Raw genomic sequence first — 22,935 nt, 5'->3', positions numbered from 1 at the left:
TCTCTGAAAGCTGGCAGCTGTGTTCTGGGAGGGTCTGGCATTTTGCTGGGCACACACTAGTGCTTGCACAGATCTAAAAGGATTGAACATTCCTTCTTTCCCAAACAGGCTGGAGAAGATGTTAAGCTATGGTGACTCTGTCGGGTACTTCACAGACATCAGGAAATAGGCTAGTGGAGGTGAGGCTGCTTTTCTCCTGCAGCAGGAAACTGGTTGTCTTCTTGGCTGCTGTAAAAGAAACACCAAGGACTGACTGGGTCACAGAAATTGAACCGATTGCAAAATTTCTCCTTTTAGATCAAAGCAGAGGTGTGGAAAGGCTGCTTTAGCAATGCTGGCAATCTACTTCTTCAGTGGAACAAGATGACTGATGCACGCAGTTGTTGCTGGCACAAGGCTGGGCAGTTTCCTGGAAATGTTCTCTTTCTAAAAGGCACAAGTGTTTCCAAGGATCTCATGACAGCAGTCTAAGAAAATTTTGTTTCTTAGATTTTATTGTTTACTGGGCAGTAAATGTAACAAAAGTGGTAGGGAATGCAGAAAACTACAAAACTGTAACTACTTAAAGTAGCAGTGACACTGCCTGGCATTGTTCATCTGTCCTTTTAGAGGAAGCGAGCCTGGATCATGGCCCACATTTGATGAATACAAGAGTATGGGACACGTTTTGCAGTGCAGGGTGGAGATGCAGGGTTAGATACACTCTGCCAGGTTTGCAGTGGCAGTAAGCACTTACTATCTCACAGAAAGCCAAGCATGCTTGATGATGTGTCAACAAATCATTTTCAGAAGCCTCAATGAGGGCTGTAAAATATTATGTACAAAGATCTCAGATGTAATTCAGTTTTCTTTATGCAAGGTGTTATACAAGAACTACTGTTGGTCACTGCAGCAAAACTCCTGCTCCTTTTACCTAGGAAAAAGCAGACAAGCATTGTTTTCTAAAAAAAGCATTTTAAAGGTAAGAGTTGCTGCCGTATATGGTGCCTGATGGCTCATAATCACATCTGAGTCTGTGCTAAAAATACTGTTCACTAGACCAAAACACCAGCAGACACTGAATGAGCTGTGTGGGGGTGGTAAGGTCAAGTGAGACTTGGACATGTGTAGGTACAAACATTGTCACTTAATGACAAGCTGGAGTTTCTCAATTTACGCTATGAATAGCTCTTCCCTGCGTGTGCTGAGGCCAGAGCAAACTCAGAGTGAAGGTGCTTCCTGGAACACATTTGCTGCTCAGTTTTGTCTTCTTTCAGACACTGTCACCTGTGGTAGAGTTTAATTTCAAAACTGATCTCACTGCTTATCAGTTTGGTCAAAAACTGTATCAAGCCACACCAGACAAAAGGAATCCACTGAACACTATTCTTACCTGAGTCAGATGTCAGTACCCTTCTCTTCACTCAGGAAATGTAGGGAGCAGTTTCCACCACATACTCCTAAGCATCTTCCTTCAAAACCATTCACCCAGACTTTTTTTCTTTTCCCTCATGGGGCTAGCTGGCTCAGAACTCTGCCCATCCAACCTGGCCTTGAACACTTCTGGGATGGGGAATTCACAGCTTCTCTGGACAACCTGTTCCTGTGCCTCACCACCCTCACAGTAAAGAATTTTCTCTACTGTCTAATCTAAACCTACTTTCTTTCAATTTAAAGCCCTTCCCCTTTGTCCTGTCACTACATGTTCTTGTAAATAGTCTTGCCCCATCTTTCCTCTAAGTTCCCTTCAAGTACCAGAAGGCAGCAGTTAGGTCATGTAGAAGCCTTCTCTTTTCCAGGCTGAAAAAAAATTCGAAAAAAAATATTTTCTGCAAATTGCTTTGAGATTTGTGATTTGGCTTAGAAAATCACGCTGTGAAAAGCCAGTGTCCATGAAGGAGATAGAGGAGTCCTGCAACTTTATCTACTTTATTTGAATAAAAGGAGGGAGTTCCCTGGGCCATCCCCCCGCGGGGTCTCAAGATTTTGGAGAACGCAGCCTCCTTTTATCCCAAACTCCCGACTGTGCGTTGCCCTCTTCCTTTCCCCACTGGCTGAGGTATTGGGAAGGTACAGCCTTCTCGATCCGCCTGCTACATATTCCCCTAAAGTTCAGGAGCTCGAACTGTTCGGGTTCTGCGGCAAACTGGAGCCCTCCACGGCCACTGCTCCAGCACCGGGCCGGTTCTTTCAGACCTGGGCGTTTGTGAAGACATTAACACCCATTTCTCCTCTTAAGTCTGGACAACCTTTACCTTGGAAGTCTAGAATAGTAACTTCCAATCTGCTTTATACAGTCTATTGTACGTGTTGGCTTACATTCATTCTGTTAAGAGCACTTTTCCAGTATCCCACACCTCTCTAAGCTTAATTATGCAGATTTTAATTCTGGGCCGGGGCGCTGGCCCGCGGTTCTCGGGGCTCGACTGCTCTCGCCTGCCCTCCGTCACCCCCGGGTGGCGGTGGAAGACCTCGTCGCTCGGCTGGCGCTGCCTGGCGGCGTTCTAGCCTCGGCTGCTCGGGCCTTGGTCCCGCGCTCGGCGCCGCCGCCGTTGGGCCCCGCTCGGCGCTCGGCTGGCCCGCCTGGCCGGAGCTCGGCGCGGCGGCGGCGACGACCGACCCCGGGGCCGCTCCGCCCGCCCGGCCCGGCCCGGCCCCGCTCCGGCCCTGCCGCTGCAGGTACGCTCCGGGCCTACGCGCGCCGCCGGCCCCGCGCCGAGGCCGCGCCGCAGCTCCCGGCCGGGCGCGGCCGACCCCGCGGCGGCGCCCCGGAAGGCGGCGGTACCGACCCGTGTGAGGCCGCGGCGGGTGGAGCGCGGTCGGGAGGGAGTCGGGAGTCGGGAGTCGCTGCCGGGGCCTCTGTACTGGAGTTCCGGGACCGCGGCCTTACGGTGGGGGGAGCGGGCAGGCCGGCGCGCTGCCCCGGGCCGGGCGCCGCCGCGGGAGGGGGAAACCCGCGGCGCTGCCTCCCGCCGGCTGGCGGGGACGGGAGCCCCGGGGAGAACGTCCCCAGTCCCGGCGAGGAGCCCGTGCCACGCTGCCGCCCTCTTGAGCGTGTCTCAAGCCGGATTTTCTGTCCCAGCTTGGGTGCTTGGTGCTTCGCCGTCCGTCGCCCCTCTTGCTGCCCCCACGGCACCGTCCGGGGCCCGTGGTCCGGGTTCGGTCCGGTTGCGTTCTGGGGCTGTTGCTTCGAGATGTTTTTTTATTGTTGGTGGTGTTTTCCGGCCTTACCCGGATAAAATGTGCAGCAAGCGTTGTCTGCTCTATCTCCCCTGTTTTTCTTCGTGTGTTGCAGAACACTTGCTTGTGAAAGTAGTGTTTGGCATAAAATGCATTCAGGTGTGCCTCCAGTTACGTCTTGTCCTGTGAGGAAACGAACCCAGCTAATTCACCAGCTATGGGAATGTTTTTGTTGCCATCTACCATATTTTTCCTGCCAACACATAAATTTCTGTAGTGTTCGTGTAGTGTTTTTTGGATTACTTGTGATCCTGTCAATACCATGCATTCAGCTGCCTTTGGAAAGCAATTTTTCCTGTACTAAATCAGCATTTCATCTTCAAGAGATCCTGTAGGTGGTTACGAGTAGCTTTTCTCACTACACATTTCAAGTATTGTTTCGTGGTGATAGATGGATTCAAGAATTGTTATCTAGATGCAGGCCCGTCTTCAAGAAGATAGATTATATGAAGTCTGTAAATATGGTCAGCGCTCAGTGCTGCTCTGAATGAAGTTCAGTTCTCCTCTGTATGAAGTGTTCGTTAGTCTTTATTTAAAAACCCAGTGTGTTTTTCTATATTTGTCCTTGTTTACTGCTCCACCCAGCTTGGTGTCCTCTGCAAATGTCATCTGGCTTCTTTGCCTTTGCCACTCCCATCCTCTTTCAAATTACTGATGGGAATGTTAAAAAGGGACCTAAGAATGACCTGCTGGTAATGTGCACTTATTGCCAGTCCATTACTGGTCTCTTAAGTTTGTTGTTGGGTCAGTTTTCAGAATGTGGTATGAGGTTAAACCCATGCAGATTTGAATGCCTTATGGGTGATGCAGGCAACAGGACCTGAAATCTCTGCTAAGTTTAAAACCCTTTCTTGTGTTCTGAAGGACTGTTGTAAAATGCATTTCCTAACGTTCATAACTCTTCAGTGTAGCTTGTGTGCCAGTTCTGGAGTTCACAACTGCTGCCTCTCTGGGTAATTTTATTTTAAAAAATTAGTTCATTTCAATTTTGATGGTCACAAACAAGTGTGTTTTTTTGTGGCAGTGTGTCTCTTAAAGAGCAGGGCTGTCCACTAGCATTTATATTTTGCCTGATGCTTAGAATGAGGAATGTATTTGGATCCAAATGTCTGGACATGTCTTTTCAGATTGAGCTGCTGGGAGTTTCTGCCGAATGTTTACTTTGCTGACAGCTTCTTCTCAATTTTCTTTCTTTTGCCCTTTTCTGAGTCATAACTGACCCTCTAGATTCTTGTTGGGTTGTTTCCTACTTTTCCATTTTCCGAGCAGCACTTTTAACTTTTATGCAGCTGTAACAACCAGTTCTAAAGAAGGCAAGCAATGATCCAGTCTGCTGGTATCCCTCTGCCAGAAGTTTGGCATTTGAATAAATATTTTTTTAAGAAACTTCTGGAAAGAAACTCTAGTACTATTCTTTTATGCCATGATTAGCAAACTGACTGAACTCATGGGTCTTGCAGAGTTATTGTTGATGGGAATATTTACTACTAATGCAAGCAGCACTAAGGTACTTTTTTTCCCCTGCTGAGTTTCTGGGGGCCTGATAAAGGGCATAGTGCATGATAATAGTTACCTTGTGTGTTTTGTGTTAGTAGCCCTGTGCTATCCTAGGAAGGAGGGTGATAGAAACAAAATATTAGTAAGGGAAGGACAGAAGAATTTTGTTTTACAAATGTGAATGACAATGTGATATGCAGTGGAAGAGGATTAATATTAGAAATATTTTAGTGGAAGGTTATTGCAGGATATAGTAGTTGCCTAATGAAAGACCCATTGGTTGGGTTGCTTGAAACTAGAGGAGACCTCTTTCCTCTACAAGAGGAAGCAGTACTTGTCTGCATCTCAGTTGGTTGCTAGGAATTCTGATTGGGATTGTTGTCTAGTAGCTGTTTGTTGTCTCCAGTTTTTGTAAACTGTTTGTTGAAGGGGATGATGAGGTGTCAGGCTTAAACATGGAGAGCATCATCTTAATCCATGTGCTCGCTCAGCTCCACTTCACATGTTCTCAGTGAGGTGTTTTGGGTTGTCCTTGCAGAGTGATTCCTGCTTCCTTCTTCCTGTTACGTATTACTAATTCTTCACCTTGAGCAGTGCAGAATTGCTGAGAGGAGTCTCTGACTCATGTTTTGGACACTTTTCCCCCTCCCTTTATATTCCTCCCACAGACTCAGTCTAAGGCCAAGAAGGGCAATGGTGTCAAGAATTTGCTGTGTTTCTTTGTTCCAAGTCTAAATCTTCATTGTCTCCCACTTCTTCTATAATTCTGATACATCTTTGTGTGAAGACTTCAGCTTCTGTGTGGATCATTTTTCTTTTTGTCTTGTTACTGTATTTCCATGTGAGCAAGAAATTATATGACCTGTATTTTCTAAAACATGTTCTTGCTTCCAGTTGCTTTTTCTTTATTACTTGGATAAGGTGCATGTTCCTTAAGTGCAGCCTTGAATGCATAAAACACTTTGTCTTCACCTTGGGGGTATGTGATGCTGCTTCTGTAGTGTTGGCACTCCCACATTACTGTGCAGTGTGTGATGTCACTTGGGGGCACTTGGCTGTGGCCCTTGAAGAACTTGATGACCTTGAAGAATCTTGATGTGACTATTAATGTAAATAATGGGATTTTGAATTGAGAATTCCTTTGCCTTTCTGTCTAAATAAGAATAATTTTTAGGGGGTTAATCTGAATTCTGTATTGCTCTGGCTTTCTCTTCTCTCTGTCCCTCATTTCCTGCTGTATATAGTACTTAACGAAAGATGCTATGGTTTGAGTATGGAATTGTGGAAACCAACTCTTAATCTTCCAGATCTCAGTTCTGCTGTTTGACTTACCTTACAGCTTTGTGAAATTATATTCTCTTCCTATCTTCTGAATTTAAACTAATATCTCTCTTCTCAAGAATTCATTAAGTTTATGTGGAAGTTGTAATAATAGTTATGAAAGTGCTCCATATTCTCATTGATAAATGAAACTGTCAGACTCCAGACATGGGTGATCACTTAGATTTTTTATTATTATTACTTCCCTTTTTATATTTACCATTCATTTCCTGACCTTTAGGAGTTCATATCTGCAAGTTTCTCTTCCATGTCTTCATCATTTTGCTGTAAATAGCCAGAATTTTAATGTACTTCTTTTGTCGGAAAAGTTATTTTTATGTGTATGTAGCTCATTTAATCCAGACTGGGAAGACAAATTAAGATTCTAATGGCAATTAGTTACTTATTGCAGTCATACAGGATCTTGAAATGACAAAGTACAATTGACATCTTAGTAGTGTAATTGGATTTCCTGAGCTGTTCGCAATCACAGTTTAAAACACAGCATTGAATTTTTCAATCATGAAGCACTATGACAAGTTATTTTTCTTTAGGAATCCTGTTTTATGTGTCAACACTTATTGCAGTGAGTGCAATTTAGAGCAGTGTGTCTACTGCATCTACAGAAAATGTGCTTTAGAATTACTTTCCATCTCTATCTGGCTTTAATCTAGGCAAAACTTCAGCTTACACTATAATACTTTGGGGAGTATTTAAAAACTTGGAAGAGTAAAACCAGGACCATATAATGGAAGTGCCTTCATGGTATTAGTTTTGGGTTCTCTTGGATAGTTACATCATAAATTTTCTTTCATTTCTCCTAAGTGGTTTTTTATTCTCTGTGTTAGGGGCACTTACTATAGACTGACTCTTGGTCTAATTAAATTCTTAAATTCAGCAGCTTTTTTTTTCTTAAGCATAATCAAGCACACAAGTTGAAACAGAACAAAATAATGGGTTAGAGTTTAGCTTTTTTTATTGTTTTGGTTAATCATGCTTAAGATAGTTGTTACCCATCCGTAGACTGTTTTTGTTTGTGGGTTAGCCTTGTTTAAAGATTCTAGTCCAATGTAACTTTATTTTAAATTTTTGTTCATTTTGATATTACTGCAAGGTATCTTGAAGTCTGCCCTATGTAAAATGTTTTCTGGTGTTTGGGGTTGGGGTTTTTGTTTGTTTTGTTTGTTTGTTTTTAACCCAAGAAGAGTTAATACATCTATAAACAGTCTCAGGGTTCATCTGGAACTACCACAAATGGAGTTAAGGGAAGACAAATCAAATGTTGAAGTAAATTTAGACATATATTGCTAATCAGGTATATTGCCAGAAATTCATATGGCCCTGTCATTTAAGAATGAACATAGTCCTGTTCTTCCAATTCTTATGTTTTGACCCATGCTACTATTTGGGATATGAGTCATGTCACCTGTTTTTTACTGATTTTGTTGTTGTTACAGCATTGTTCAAATGCCAATGCTACTGGCAAACTAGGACTTACCAAACTAGGACTTCTTGAGTTGTCCTGTTTGTTAAGCTGAGTTGATGCAGTGCAAAGAGGGCAAAACAGCTTTTTAGTTTTGGTTTTACATAAACATTTTTTAAAATTTTGCTCAGGTTTTCAGGTAGAGACACAAAAAGGGTTAGTGGGAACAACATGACATTTGATATGGATTGAATCAGTATTTTCAATAAAACTGCAAGTATAAGTCAGGTCTTCTATCCTGTGTAGTGTTTCTTGGGCTTCTTACATGATATTGTTTGATGCAATTTAGGAAAATGATGGCTTCAAAATCTCCATATTGTAGAAGGGAAGGAAACACAGATTATAAACAAGGAATGGAACTAGAAAGTCCCTGGAGCTGTGTGATTGCTTGTATACATTCCAAATTATGTTCTAGGCATCTGATTTGTTCTTGGAGATCTCCTGTCTGGGTGTCAGAACCAGATTTTATTGTTTTATCAATGAAGTGCCTGCAAAAGGAGGGGCTGTGTAGTTCATAGTCCTTGGCAAGATATTTGGTTGTTTTCAGTGGGCACTTTTTGCTCTTTTGAGCTTCTGAAAAGCACAAGGGATCTTGGAAGGCAGTTTGCTTCAAAACTAAGCTGTGTAAGATACAAGGGAAACCGACTTGTAGAAAATCCTTAGAGGAAATAGCCTGTCTTTTGACTGCAGCCTTCATTAGGGTCACTGTCAGCAAAGACAGAGCATTTGGGCTGTAGTGCTGCATATACTGTTTTCATGCCTGTTTGATGATCTGATTGCTTTTGGAGAACCCACCCACACGTGCAATAGGGGGAATGCTAAATTATTGCTAATATTCATTAAATGAATCTTAAATTACTAACATTTGTTAAATGCAATAAACAGTTCTCTTGGAATTTTTAATGTGTTGCTAGTGTTAAAGCCTGAGATGCTGCACTTTAATTTGGAGTAACTGCAATGGCATTGTTAGGGCTGGACATGCTTCTTCAGAACAGACGTTTTTGAAAACAGAAGTAACTCTGGCTTGCAAGATAGGTAGGCGCCTGGCCAGAGATGGGGGACTTGAATGTAATAATCTGTTTCTTCTTCTTTTCTAGAGACAAGTTTGCTTGGGGTTTTGCAGGACAGTGACATGCCTTATTGTTCACCACAGTTTTGCTTTTGTTGTGTTTTAAGTCCTTTTTTTCCCCATGCATATTCTTTTAATACAAAGTATACAGCCTTGGTCCATCAGCTATGTGTGGATCATGGCTGTTTTACACTCAATACATTATGGAAGTCTTAAAACTGACAAAGGGACTTGGAGACCAAAACTACTGGCATGTGCTTTTTTCCCTCTGGTTCTTAAAGGGAGTCTTATAAATGCATTCTCTCTGTTGAACCCAGATTGCAACGTCAGTGGTAGCTTTAATATTTCACTTCGTATTGCCTCTTTCTTCATCAATCACATGAGGTCTCTTTGGGCAGCAAAATTGTCTGAAATTATTTGGACATTTGTATCTTCTGGATAGATCTCCCATTGTAAATATAATTTACTGATTGCAGTTTTTTTTTTTTTTCCTTTTTAAACACTGATGGAGCTGTTTACACTGATTCTGGGCACATGCATTAGGAAAGGCTTTTAGTGTTGGTTACAAACAACCACAAAGTTCTTTGCAGTGGTAATAGATTAGTCTGGGAGCTGAAGGCCACATGAAATAATGTTTTTCCCCCATGAAGAGTAGAACAACATGAAGGTAGTATTGCAATATTCGTCTTTGTATCAAAGCCAGCTGTGCTTCCAGCATGGTGGTACCACAATCTCCACAAAATTAATAGCAACAAAGATGGGGAAGGGGCACATTAGGAGATGGGGCCATCATCTCTGTAAAGTGCTGAAGTTTTGAACTGGAATGGTGAGCCATTGCATAATGCATAAAATATCTTGACCTATTTTTTAGAGGTTCAACATCTGTAAAAGCGACAATTACAAGTAAACCTACATTACTCTAATGCTGGGAATTCTTCAGGTTTCTTCAAGGATGGCTGGTACAGAGCAAGTAAAAGGCTTGGGTTTGGGCTGTGTAATGCCCTTTCCAAAACTGTGAACAGCCCAGCATGTTGTCCTGAAATGCCCTGAAGGGAGAAAACCCTTAAGGAAAGAAAGCTGTCGATTATAGAAAAATTTCTTGACTCTCCATTTTCAGATTTTTTTGTGGTCATCTGCATCACATTTGGGACATCAGCTAATATTGCAGTTGGATGCTTTTGGTCATCCTGATTAAGCCAACCATCCAAATCTCCCTCCCTCCCCCCAAAAACAAGTAAACAAAACAAAATAAACTCAACAACAAGAAGAAAACAGAACAATCCCAATCCCTCTTTAGGTGGTCAGCTGTTCATCAGTTTTGATAGTTGTGGGTATTTGTAATAGACACTGCTACTGAATCAGTCCACCACTCACCTGCACAGATTTAATCCAGTGAGCTGCAGGTTTTATTTATGCTGAGTTGCAAGAAGTATTTTGAAACCCCCTGCATTTAATTTAATTTAATTTAATTTACCAAACTTTGTTGGTCAGATGGCTAATGAGTAGCTGTAAATACAGTTGGTACTTCAATGCTTTATCTGCTAATGGTATTTAATAGCATGCTGTCATTATTCAGCTTATATTTGAGCAAAATGTTTGGAGTTGGTGGGTATCTTTACTAGGTTAGAGAAAAAAATTCAATCCTTTAACACCCTCACAAAAAATTCTACACAAACAAAAAAACTAAAGGGAAAAAAAAACCAAACAAAAACCCAAAAACCCCACACCAAAACAAACTGAAGCTGAACACATAATCCAATAGAAAGGTTGAAGACTTCCTGCTAAAATGATCAAAGATAATGCCAGTGTTCACTTCATTGCCAATGCTACACTACATCTGTTTCTTCATTTGAAGGCTCTGAGTTTCTTTGCCTGTCTGAAGTGTTGCTGAATGTGTAACCAGGTAGAGAAGCAGTTACTGTGTTCAGGCTAATTCAGAAAAAGGATGAAGTTTGGCCCCCAAAGGGATACTGGAATCTCAGCATCACTCAAGAAGGATACATTCAGTGTTTTCTGAAGGGATCCCAGTTTTTAAAAATGTTGAGCAGGTTAGCAGGGTACTGTGAAGGCATTAGAGCCCTGGGTGTTTCCTTAGTTTACTTTTAAAATGGGATAAAGACATGAGTCAGAAGAAGCTGGAAAAATGAGGTACAGTCCCTGAGGGAAAATCATGAAGTTAAATGCTCAGGCTCACATATGAAGTGTTTGTTATAGGCAGATTAGTTGAATAAATTAGGACACACATGCAGAGATTTAGATAAGCTGTCTTAAGGTATGCACTTGGTTTTATATAGTGGAGATGACTTGGTCATTGAAACTAGAACTTCACTGATTGCAGTTGTAGGAGTTATCTCCCCATTTATTTTACAATATGTAAACTTGTCCATGGCATGAATAAACTTAAAGCCATTTGTTAAACCTCTTGTTTTCCATGTTGCTATTGTACTTTAGGGAACATTGGTTCTGATAGGACTGAAATGTTGCTAGGTTGTCACAGCTTGTTCTTTCTTATGAGTGATTGTTATCCTGCTTGTAAATTACCATGATCTCAAGTTATTTATGTGGTTTGTCCTTCACAGCTATTGAAAGGCTGCTCCAAAGTTTAAATCTTTTTGAACTTCCAGCTTATTCCAGCTGCAGCACCTGTCTTCCATTGGTGTCCTGTTTATGTATTTATTCTTGGGTTGTTGTAGTCCAAATTCCTTGAATACATGCATATAGAATATTCAGCTACTGTTTTCTTAATTTTACCAGATTAAGGGTTAAACAAGATGTACAGTTTCCTCCTGTAAAGTAGATTTTTTGTTGCCTGTATGGTTCTGAGTTGTCCCTCTCCTCCATTCTGCTTACGGTCTGAATCTTGTAATTTCTGAACATGGGTGCCTGGGGCTGTTTGCAGAATCCGGATCAGGATTTATCAGCATTTAGCTAAAGAAGATTTTTAGTTTAGGGATTCCTGTCTTACATTATGCTTTTGGATGTATCTATTCCAGTTGTCCTTCTAGCTTTTTTGGATCTGGGCTTTTTTAAGCTGTACAGTTATTTTTAAGAATTCTCATGCAGTATATCTTTGGTTTTTATGTTGCTTTCCAGTAAGGCTTTGATTTTGTGGAATAATTCCTACCTAATGTTTGGCTAACTTTCACAGAATCTCAAAAGAAGGCTTATTGTGTACCATGGAGTTCAGCTTCTCTGAAATACATGATGCCCATGCTGTTCACATTAAGCAACAGGGAATTTCCAGCTAGCTCGAAATTCACTGTGGAGAATTTCCTTTCTAGGAAGATGGATGTCTTTACTTGTTAATTACTTCAGTACTATTTATTTTACATCTACAAATAAAAACTGGTGTGCTTTTTTGGAACTCATTTTCCTGGCTTATCTCTTTAGACAGCTCCTCTCTATAAGCTGCAGCTGTCTTAAATGATCTGTTCAGGAGAGATTTTTTAGGGAGAGTGGGAGGAAAGAAAATACTGCTACTGACCATTCTGAGTTCTGTCATTTAACAATTTGTCTCTTGTGCACATAAACCTTTTTTCTTCTTTATGTGTTTTTTTTCTTTTTAAATTGCTATTTCCTTCTCTATTGAATATTGATGGTTTTGTTCAGTGTAACATGAACTCAGTCAGGTTTGTCTTTAGATCTTCATGTTATCAAGAGATGGGAGAGTAGTATGCACACTGCTGGGATCAGAAGGTAATAGCATTGCAGCAGAGTTTCTTGATTTATCTGTTCTAAGAAACTTTTCTAGAGAGCTTTTTGTGGCAAACTCCATTGTATGACATCACTGAAAAGCTGTGTGACTTGGTTGCTATTAGAGTAATTATATTATTTATTTATTATATTTATTTAGCTTTTTTTTTAATAGACAGTGGGTATTAAAGCTTTCCTTTGCAGCTCAAAAAGCATTATTTTTTGCCAGTGTGCATTACTTGGGTGAACTGTTGTTCTAAGAGCAAAGCAGATTGAAAGGTATTGTGCAGACATTGGAATAGTCTTGGTGAAGTTGTCCCATACATCATTGTTTTCATATTTTGTAATCTGTTGATGGAGTTGGAAATAATTTGGACTTGAGGTCTGTCAATTGTCTGACCTTTACAGTTTGGCCTGTTACTGAAATTTTACTAGTTCCTGGGAGGTTCCTCTGTCATACTGTCAATTTGGTAATACTGTTCCTCTGGTTTTCAGACACCCTTCCCAGATAGGACCTAAGTCTTCAAGGTGTAAAGACTGTATCTTCATAAATCTTTTTTCCTTTATTATATATGGCAAGAGATGAAGGGAAGGAAAAGAATTTGAAGGCCAATTTTTAATTCTCCGTATGTCTAATGTGCCTAGGGCACGTGTACAAGGAAAGAACTGGATGCTTTCAGAGCAATTTTTGGCTGCAGAAATGTCAAGATGGGGCCTTGATAATGGAAGAAGGTAGCAAAGGCTGTGTAAGAAGAAAGATTTGTCTCTCAAATCTAGTATTTTTGGGATTTAAAGCTTTTACTTTGGGTAGTCAAGGTAAAAGCTGCCTTCCTTATCAGTCTCTTACCTTTTTAGGTTTCCATGAAGACAAACAACTGAAATGTGGATAGCTTATTCGTAGTTTGGTGGTGGTTGTCATCTGGAACCTCCTGGTGTCTCCTCTCAGTCGCAGGCGTGGTGTTGGCAACTGAGAGCCATGAAGGTTGTCCCAGAGAAGAATGCTGTCCGCATCCTTTGGGGTAGGGAACGGGGCACCCAAGCCTTGGGTGCTCAGCGGCTTCTGCAGGAGCTGGTGGAGGATAAAACTCGATGGATGAAATGGGAGGGCAAGGTAAGGTTGTGGGATAGAGCTGCATAGCTTGATCTTGGAATGGGGGAAGGGAGGCAGGGATTTGAAATAAATTGTCTTGTGATTATACCTTTGATGTGTTACACTTGATATGTTCTCTGGCTCTGTTCAGTTCCTGCAGTGATGTGATACTAGATATGTTCCTGCAGCGGGTTCCCCTTGTTGTCTGTGTGGCTTACAGTTAAAGTATGATCATATGACTCTTGCAACACTTCCTGCTTTGTTGGCTTTTTCAGAAAGTTGAGTTACCAGACAGTCCACGCTCCACCTTCTTGCTGGCGTTTAGTCCAGACAGGTAATTAACTCCTAGTTCGTTCCCTGTTTCAGCAGTCTCCCTACACTTACAAAAGTGATGGAGGCTTGTGCCCATTGAGTTGTCCAGTCCTGAACAGCCGAGTGAAACTTCTGGTTCCTGACATGCATGGATGGAATGTGTGCACCTTCCTAATCTCACAGCTTCAAGCATAGTTGGTGTTTAATTTCTGAGGTACCCAGGTGATACAAAGTTCTAAGGAAAAAGGATCTCTGCAGACACCATGGGATTTCATAAGAAACTAAAGGGAGTAAAGGGTGTTTTAATACAACATGCCCAAATGATATGACACATTCACTGGGATATCTAGGAATAAAGAACAGAGCAGAATGATGTGTGTATTGGAAGCAGAAATGGAGGTGGGATCTCTGATAGTATCACTTGATTTGATAGTGGTTGAGATGGTGTGGAGAGTTGGGAATATTTATTTGCCCCAGACTGTCAGTCAGGAGTGCCTTCTGAGCTGCATGTTCACTCTGACGTTCAAGGTCAAGTTTGTGCTTGCAGATTCAGATGAGCTCATGTTTGCAGGGATCCTGAAATCTGTCTACAGAAAGCTTTTGATACTGGTGCAACAGTAGCCTCTTACCCTTTGAGCTCTGTGTGGGAGAGCTGCTGGGCTAAGTATGAACAGACCCTGTTGAGATGAAGCTAACCATGGTCTAATTTTGCTGTATTCTTCTCATGCTAATGTGTGTCATACCTTCTGCATTCCCAGGACCCTAATGGCTTCCACACATGTGAACCACAACATCTACATCACAGAGGTGAAAACGGGCAAGTGTGTTCATTCCTTGGTTGGACATCGCCGCACTCCCTGGTGTGTCACCTTCCATCCCACCATCCCAGGCCTCATTGCTTCAGGATGCCTAGATGGGGAGGTTAGAATTTGGGATTTACATGTAAGTCTTTCCTGAAATATATGCTCCTTTGATATTTGATGGGTGGTGACTTTTTTTGGCTGAGTTTGTTTTTCCACATGTTACCTGGTAAGAGAGCTGTTTGGAAGTTTTTCTGGGACCTGTGTGTAAAAGCATAGAACAGACCGTAGCCATCCTCTTCTCTCTAGAGAGGAGGTGACAGATTCTTCATTCAGTCCTGCCAGGTAGGTCATGCTTCTTAGCAGCACCTGTTTCATTGATTGCAGTGGTAGAGGTAATGCTGGAGAACACTGTGCAAGGTGCCTGTTTAGCCTTTGTGAGAGACATGCTGTTTGTTATTCCACTGAGCATATCTGAACTGTTCATTAGAGAATCTGCTGCTCTACCGAGTTTGGTAAATGGCACAGAGACAAAGCACATGGGCTTGTCTGTTTTTTTTTTTTTTTTATGAAGCATTTTTACAGGTTGCTTGAGACACACTTACCTACAAAAATACATATGTGGTCATTGTTGGAAGTAGTGTTACATTTTAGAGCTGGTGCATGACCTCGTATGGGATCGGCTGTTGTCAAGACAGCACCTCACTTGCAATGCTCTAGGCAGGCTGGGAGGCATGGCAAGTACATGGAAACTTAATGATGGCAAACGTTGTGATAAACTGCTTGTGGTTCTTGACTCCTCACTCTAGGGTGGAAGTGAGAGCTGGTTCACAGATAGCAACAATGCCATTGCATCACTTGCTTTTCATCCTACGGCTCAGCTCTTGCTGATTGCCACTGCCAATGAGATACATTTCTGGGACTGGAGTCGTCGGGAACCTTTTGCAGTGGTGAAAACGGCCAGTGAAATGGAGCGGGTCAGGTGAGCTCCTGCTTCTGGGTGAAAAGTATACTTATGTGTGAAAAATGGTCAGGTTTAGAAACTGTATGTAAGGTTCCTCTGGGATGCTGCACCCTCTGCACTCAGGCAGTGAAGTGTTGCTTGCAGCTCCTTGACTCAAGTGGTAGAAAACCAGTTCTGTGGGAAGAAAGAAAAAGCAATTGAAAGTAATAGATCAACTTGGTTGTTCATATTTGTAATAGGGCATGTGTCCATTAAATGTCCAGAATCTACTTCATGTTGATTTGTAAGCTTAGTAATTAAACTTGTCAGCGATAGGGATGAGAAAATGCAGGAACTGCTGGAACAAAATGCTGAGCTATTACTTTGGCACACTTGTAGAGGAAACTGGATTGCTGGAAACTTGATGCCTGCTTTTGAGCAATTTAAAATAAGACAACAATGTGGCATCAAGGCATGTTAATCTCTCCCTTTGTACCAATTCCATTTTGTAATATGAATGTGTATTCCTTTAAATTTTCTGGCTGTTTCAAATGATGCAGCAGTACTTACTTCCAGCTTTTAACTTTGCTGTAGTCTTGCTGTGGACTATAAAATAACTGCAGTCTTCAGCTAGACAGGTACATTTTCTTCTTCTTAATGCATAAACTCTTTGACATCCTTCATAAAAATATGATGGTAATGTAGTAATATTCTCATTGCAAACATGTCGTGTGGGGTTTTCTTCCCTGCTGTGTTCAGCTTCCTGTGTCAATGTGGAATGTGAACTGGTGATTGATATTCTGGCACTGCTTTTGTTTTAGGCTGGTACGGTTTGATCCCTTGGGACACTACTTGCTCACAGCAATCGTTAACCCTTCTAACCAGCAGGTAAGGGGAATGTCAGGACTTGTATTGACTGGCTAGTTAAAAGGTGCTCTATGTACTTTAGCCCTAGTCTGCTTCTAAGCAGACTTGTGCTTTTCTGAAAACCTGAAGTCTTCTTAAGCGGAGTTCTTTCTGACCTCGATTGGTGATACAATAGCAATGTAACATGTTCTTATGTTATGTGCATGGCTGATAAAGTGCTTTCCAAAATGTGTTTGTTTTGCCCTCTCTGTCTCACTAATGGTGAGACAGAGAGGGCAAAACAAACACATTGTCACGCTCACTAATGGTGAGACAGAGGTCTCAGTTGTCCTGTTCTTTCATTTCTGTTGTGATGTTCTTTTGGATTTGAAGCTATTTGAGGTATTAACAATTTTCCCCTCAGCTTCTGACCCTCAGACACTGATACTTTTGTTTGTATGAACAGCATATTGTGAAAGCTCACTGGGCTGTAGAAAGAGGTTGTCTAGATCCATAAAATGAACTTAGAAATCATCTCAACTAGTTTCCTCTAAGTCAAGGCCTTTAAGAAGGCCTTTCATCTGTCTTGGCTGGTAGCTGACTTTCTGCTGTTTATTTCGAAGTATAGGATTTTGCCTTGAGGTGACTGAACTTTGCCTGTTTTCTTCTGCAGAGCGATGAGGAAGTGGAAATCTCCGTGGACAGCACAGAGATGCCGCATTATCGTCAGCGCGCTATCCTTCCGTCTCAGCCTGTGAGGCGCACACCCCTCCTCCACAACTTCCTGCATATGTTGTCCTCCCGCTCCTCTGGCATACAGGTGGGAGAGCAAAACAGTGTTCAAGACTCTGCTACCCCATCCCCTCCACCGCCTCCACCACCACCACCTCCGCCTCCAGCCAGTGAGAACACAAGGGCATCTGTCTATAACAGGCTCCGGGAGCGAGTCAGCTATCCCACAGCAGAGTGCTGCCAGCACCTGGGGATGTTGTGCCTTTGCAGCCGATGCTCTAGTACAAGACTTCCTTCTTCTCTCTTCCCACACCAGGAAAACGCACCCTCCACGTCTTCTGGGGCCACTGGCACTTCCTTCTCCTCTGTGCAGACAGAGCCTTATCAACCCCCAGAGCAGGCATCCGTAGCACAGGAGGAGCAGGGGATACTTAACAGGCCCTCTGCTTTCAGCACAGTTCAGAGCAGCACTGCTGGCAACACCCTGCGCAACCTTAGCCTGGGCCCCACACGGCGGTCCCTCAGCGGGTCCTTGGCAGGCCACCAGTCCCGGTACCAACAATCTGCGAGAGAGATGGCTTCAGGCTTGGGTGGGTCTGACTGGTCCAGGACAGTGCTGAACATGAGCTCTCGGTCCGAGCTGGAAGCCATGCCTCCCCCTAGGACCAGTGCCTCCTCTGTGAGCTTGCTGTCCGTGCTCAGACAGCAGGAGGGAGGTTCCCAGGCATCAGTCTATACCTCTGCAACAGAAGGGAGGGGCTTTCTGGCCCCAGGGGCTGAGGTGAACAGTGGTAGTAGTGCTGGCCCGAGCAATCCAGCCAGCATTCGTAATGAGCTCCAGTGTGATTTGAGGCGATTCTTCCTGGAATATGACCGGCTTCAGGAGTTAGATCAGGGGATTGGTGGGGAGCCCAGCCAGTCGCAACAGGCTCAAGAAATGCTCAACAACAACATTGAGCCTGATCGACCCGGTCCCTCCCATCAGCAGACTCCACAAAGCAGTGAAAACAATTCCAGTTTGTCCCGGGGTCACCTGAACCGCTGTCGTGCTTGTCATAACCTGCTGACCTTTAACAATGACACGCTGCGCTGGGAAAGAAGCACGCCTAGCTACACACCAGGGCAGGTCCAAAGCACATTTGAGGGTGTGCCTCCAAATACCAGCCAGGTGCAGCCTGCAGAGAGAACCGAGGGCAGAGCTCCTGCCTCTAGCAGACTGCAGCTGGGCAGCTCTTCCACCCCGCAGGAGGAGAGGACCGTGGGAGTGGTCTTTAACCAGGAGACGGGGCACTGGGAAAGAGTTTACAGCCAGTCGGCTTCAAGCAGACCTGGGAATGTATCACAGGAGGCCTTAAACCAGGAAATGCCTGAGGAAAGCTCAGAGGAGGATTCACTCAGGAGGTAAGATACATGCTTGCCCTTCCTCCTCTATTTTTCCTTAAACCTTTCCCATCTAGTCTGAGGTTTTTCAACATTTTCAGAGTTAAAAACCTTTTCTCATATGGCCGTGTGCTATTCATGTAGATGAAAGTAGAGATGTTGGTGTTGATGTATTTATAGATGCCATTGTCATGCTGCAGGTGGGTTCTGAATATTGTAAGGGCAGAGACTGGACCTCTCAGTGGTAGTACAGACAGGCAAAAGGATGGCCTCTTTTAGCAGATCTCTGGGGTGAACTGTGCTCCTGGTATTTCCGAGACCCTGCAGAAGCATGGAAACTCAGGATATGTTAATGTGCTTCTCTTGTGCTCCCTGTCACACACCCTATCATCACATGCTATGCATGGGGAATCTGCCCAGGGCTGACATGGAAAACTGGGCATGAGTAAGTTGTTAAGTTAAAAGGGTTAACAATAATTTCCTCAGAGTTGCCCAGAGGTGGGGGAAAAGTCAAAGCTCTGTGTCAGTGGTTTGGGTATATGAAGTTGGTTTGCCACTGATAAGAGAGGTTAGTTTTGAAAGTGGCTCCTGTTGACCTGAGCTGGTTGGGGACATACCGATCACTGAAAATTTTAGGCTTTGCGGTCTTCTTTTTAAGAAGGTGATTCTTTTTTTTTGGAAGGATATTTTTCTTCTACTTCAGGTATGATACAAGAAAGTGGATAAGCTAAATTGAACTTGCATCAGGGAAGACGTGTCCTTTTTGTCAGAGTGTCTTCACTGGCTTGTGTGGATGATACAGCTACACTGGTACTTTGGATGGGATTTCCGTGCTGGGTTTCGGTTTCACATCTTCTCTGTCAAGTGGTTTGTGCTCTCACCAGAGGAAAGGTTCAGTCTTTCTGTTTCTCTGAAACAGATGCTTTGAGCTGTATAAAAACAAAATTTCCAGGTTGGATGCAGATGTAACTAAGAAGGCTTTGTACACAGGAGTAGCTGAGGAACGGGAATTCTTTCTTCTGTCCTGCAGATAAGCTGATTACACTGAGGCTGGAACAGTGACTGCTTTTCTTGTTGTTGTAGTTGCATAAAATAAGTGGTGGTGGTCATAAAATTATTCATCAGTTTCTAAATCCTTGCCCCAGTTTTTTTTTTTTTTTTAATAGCCTGCCATAATGAGAGTCTCAAGCTGATTGCATGGGAGCTACTTTTTGGCCCTGAACTTACCTACTCTTAAGTCAGGTATCCTCTTGTCCCCTCTTAAAGGGCATAAGAGTAAGAAGGAACTGACAAATTTAGCTTTAAAATGGCACTTGAGTAAGTCTTGTGTTATCTTTCTTTTTAAACAGTGGTACATACTTATGTCATCTCCACTGTGTCTCGTTTTCTGGGATGAGTCACTGTAGTGTCAGAAATAACTTGGCAAATAACCTTCTTATTGATTGGGCAGTTGGCACATATTTGGACAATGAGATATAGTGGGATATGTAGATACGATATTTTCTGTGGTAACTATAATTTAAAAATGTCCTGAGGCTTATAATTGATCCACCCCAGCCTGCAGGACTCTAATGAGAGTCCTCTGACTAGATCTCTATGTCACTTTGCCTGTCATTCATGGTGGTTCCTGCTGTCTTCTCCAGTGGCTGTAGCGTTTATGAAGGGTTACTTGCCTACCTGATCAGCTGAGTAAACAGGTGCTTTTCACTGAGAGTTCTGATTTGGAGTGAGTAGTTTGATGCATGAGCTTGATTCCAGAGGAATTCCTGTAAGATGAAACCTTTATTGAAACCTTTCTGGCAGAGAGACTCTTGTTTTCCCAATCTCCTGGTTCTGTTATCAGGCCTTTCTAAAGAACAGGCACAGCAGGGATTTCTGCTTCCCTTCTAACTGAAGTTAAGGTTATCTGTAGAGTTCTGAAGCAAGAAGCTGGAAGCAGTGGGCAGTCTGGTATTAAATGCTTCTGGCAATTTCCTTTCTTGTTGAACACATCGGGTGGGCTTGGGGCTTTATGAAATATTTTCCCTTAAAAGGAACCCTGTATGCAGGATAGCTCTATCCTGCAGGTGTAATTTTCTTCCATTCTCAAATTAGCTGTTTATATTTTTCTTTATAGAACATGGGAGATGAGATTAGCTCAGTTGTGTTAGAGAATGGTGCTAATAGCACTGAGGTTGTGGGTTCAATCCCCATACAGGCTGTTACTTAAGAGTTGGGCTTAATCATCTTTGTGGTTCTCTTCCAACTCAGAATGTTCTGTGAATCTATTAACAAGTCAGCAAGCACCCACTTACCTAAATTTTGCATAGAGTGAGCATCTTGTAGCAAGCCTTCATGTCTCCCAGACCTAGGGCATGCTTTCACAGTGGGAAGTGCTGGAACCACTTCTGCACAGAAGAGTCCAAAATGTCTATTAACCTTTGGAGCTATAGAAGCATGCAAAGATGGAGTCTGAGAGTCCTGAGATATAAGCTAAGTAATGCTGAAAGTGCTGACAAAATACAAGGGGGAGGATAAGCCTTCAAACCTGAGGGTACAAGTGGTAACTGCATACACACTTCCAATCAATGTAATTTTGTTCCTATCAGCCTCTGGTTAATTCTTAGTGTTGGAATCCAAGATGTGCTCATAACCTGTTTTATAATTCTGTTCTTCTTTGTCTCTCCATTAGATGTCCTCATTGGGCAATTGAGCTCTATATTCTAAGGTCAGCCGAAAAACGTAAGAAAAATTGTGTCTGGAAACTGTGTATGTTCTCATTCCCTCTCCATGGGCAAGATTCCTTCCCTGATATGGCCTTCCTAGTTGAGAAGTGGCTTTCTGGGAAAACATTGCCATTGAGGGTCAATTAAGTTAATAGCGTAGTTTAGTGAAGGCTGTTCTCTGAATTCTGTTGATGCAAATATGTCAGCTGGGTAAGGAGAGAATTCTGCTCTTTCTGATGATCATAGGCTAATTATCTTGGACTGATCACAAAGGCATTAATAAGCATGTAATGGCACCATTGCTACCTAACAGCTCTGGCACCTCTTTTAGGAGAAGCATGTCACTGAGAGCCTCAGCAATACAAGGAGTCCCATCACATTCAGCCTGGCCTGAAAGCAGTGTGGCATTGAGCTGTGTGCTTCTTGAAGTTGTGCTGGTGAGGCATGAATTTGGGGAAAGTTTATGGTCTAAGTTAAGCAAAAGTTCATGAGACTGAGTTTCAGCTTTTTTGAGGTTCTCCACACTGATTTCCTTATTTCAAATGTAGGGAGTTTTCCCCTGTGGATGTCTTTGCCTCACTTTTAACATGAAAGTGAAAAGAATCTCAGAAATCTCTGAAGTTGCCATGTGAAACGTGCTGCAAAAATTGGTTATAGAAGCTGTTGGAAAGATGTGGATAAAGGAAGGATAACTGAGCAACAGATGATAGCTAGTTTAATTTTTTTATAACTACCTGTTAATTTAAAAATGGGTTGAGGAGGTCTTGTATTAGTACTGTAATCTCAGTGAGGGAGATGATCTTCTAAGTACTTAAAGCCATTGTTGCTTTCTGGGCCAATTCAGGTTGATAATGAAAAGTTGAACAGGGAATGAAAGAGGATTCTTCTAGTTAGCTGCTTATTTGAGAGGAGCTGGTGCTACCTTCTTAAGACAGAATCTAGCAGTGATCTCTTAGTGATCTCTGCTGAAATATGTATCAATACAGCAGTTAATGCTAGGTATAGTACAATGCTGGCTAATAAAACTGATTCAGATTTTCTCTTTGGCTATTTTAGTATGACACAAGTGACATCTATAGAATTAGTGTAGGGGTTTTAGAAAAAAAAAAGAAAATAATTAGGTTATAAATTTATTTTTTGTTTCTGAGTTCTGTATGCAAGGAGCAAGTAGCAATGTGTGTCCCTGCTAGCATATTTCAAACCTTATTCAGTGAAACAATTCCTATAGATGGGGAAAAGAAGGAAGAGGAAAATTGTCCTCTATAGATTTAACTGCTTGTAATACATGAGAGGGATAATTTTAATCTGGTTTACCTGTTTATTTTGTCTAGAGATTTGAGTACATTACTGCACATGAAAGGTGTGTTCTATTCTGTTGTCAGGCAGGTTTGCATGAAACTTATGGTTCACAAGGAAATGGTTATCATCCTTATTCTTCCATGAAGAAGCTTTGTCTGGCAATTATGTTGAACTTCTCTAACCACTCCACTGCACTCATTCCAGAGGTCAAATTCTGTAGGCTGTGGTATGAGTAACTCTGTGCCTGCATTTTATGAATGCATAATGTTTTCACCTTGCCTCATCTATTTAGTTTGACAGACAAGACACATTATTGCAATTACCTGAAAATCTGAGAAGTCTTTTGAACCATCCTGAGTGATACTTTTGTCATGCATACAGGCAGAAAGGAGTGAGCGTGTGTGAAGTGGGGAAATTCTTGTCTGGGGACCCTTGTATAAACTCCTTTATTTTGTTCGTGAGTGTATGAAAGGCAGAGTCCACTGTGCTGTGCAAATATTTGACCTGTTGAAGTTGGCACAGCTTACCAAAGGCTTTGCTGTATTTT

General features: G+C 42.5%; 1 protein-coding gene across 1 annotated transcript in view; it reads left to right on the top strand.

Annotated features, from left to right (window-relative positions):
• The first annotated feature begins 2,572 nt into the window (after positions 1-2,572).
• AMBRA1 (autophagy and beclin 1 regulator 1) overlaps positions 2,573-22,935 on the top strand; it is a 126,282-nt gene continuing 105,919 nt past the window's right edge. The window contains exons 1-7 of the mRNA XM_053945599.1: positions 2,573-2,658; positions 13,137-13,392; positions 13,647-13,705; positions 14,442-14,625; positions 15,293-15,465; positions 16,248-16,314; positions 16,946-18,405. Of these exons, the coding sequence (XP_053801574.1) occupies positions 13,258-13,392; positions 13,647-13,705; positions 14,442-14,625; positions 15,293-15,465; positions 16,248-16,314; positions 16,946-18,405 (2,078 nt within the window). The 5' untranslated portion in view covers positions 2,573-2,658; positions 13,137-13,257. The remainder of the gene's footprint in view (positions 2,659-13,136; positions 13,393-13,646; positions 13,706-14,441; positions 14,626-15,292; positions 15,466-16,247; positions 16,315-16,945; positions 18,406-22,935) is intronic.

Source organism: Vidua chalybeata, chromosome 6, assembly GCF_026979565.1.
Source record: "Vidua chalybeata isolate OUT-0048 chromosome 6, bVidCha1 merged haplotype, whole genome shotgun sequence".
Lineage (NCBI taxonomy): Eukaryota > Metazoa > Chordata > Aves > Passeriformes > Viduidae > Vidua > Vidua chalybeata.
This window is presented reverse-complemented; position numbering and strand designations above follow the sequence as displayed.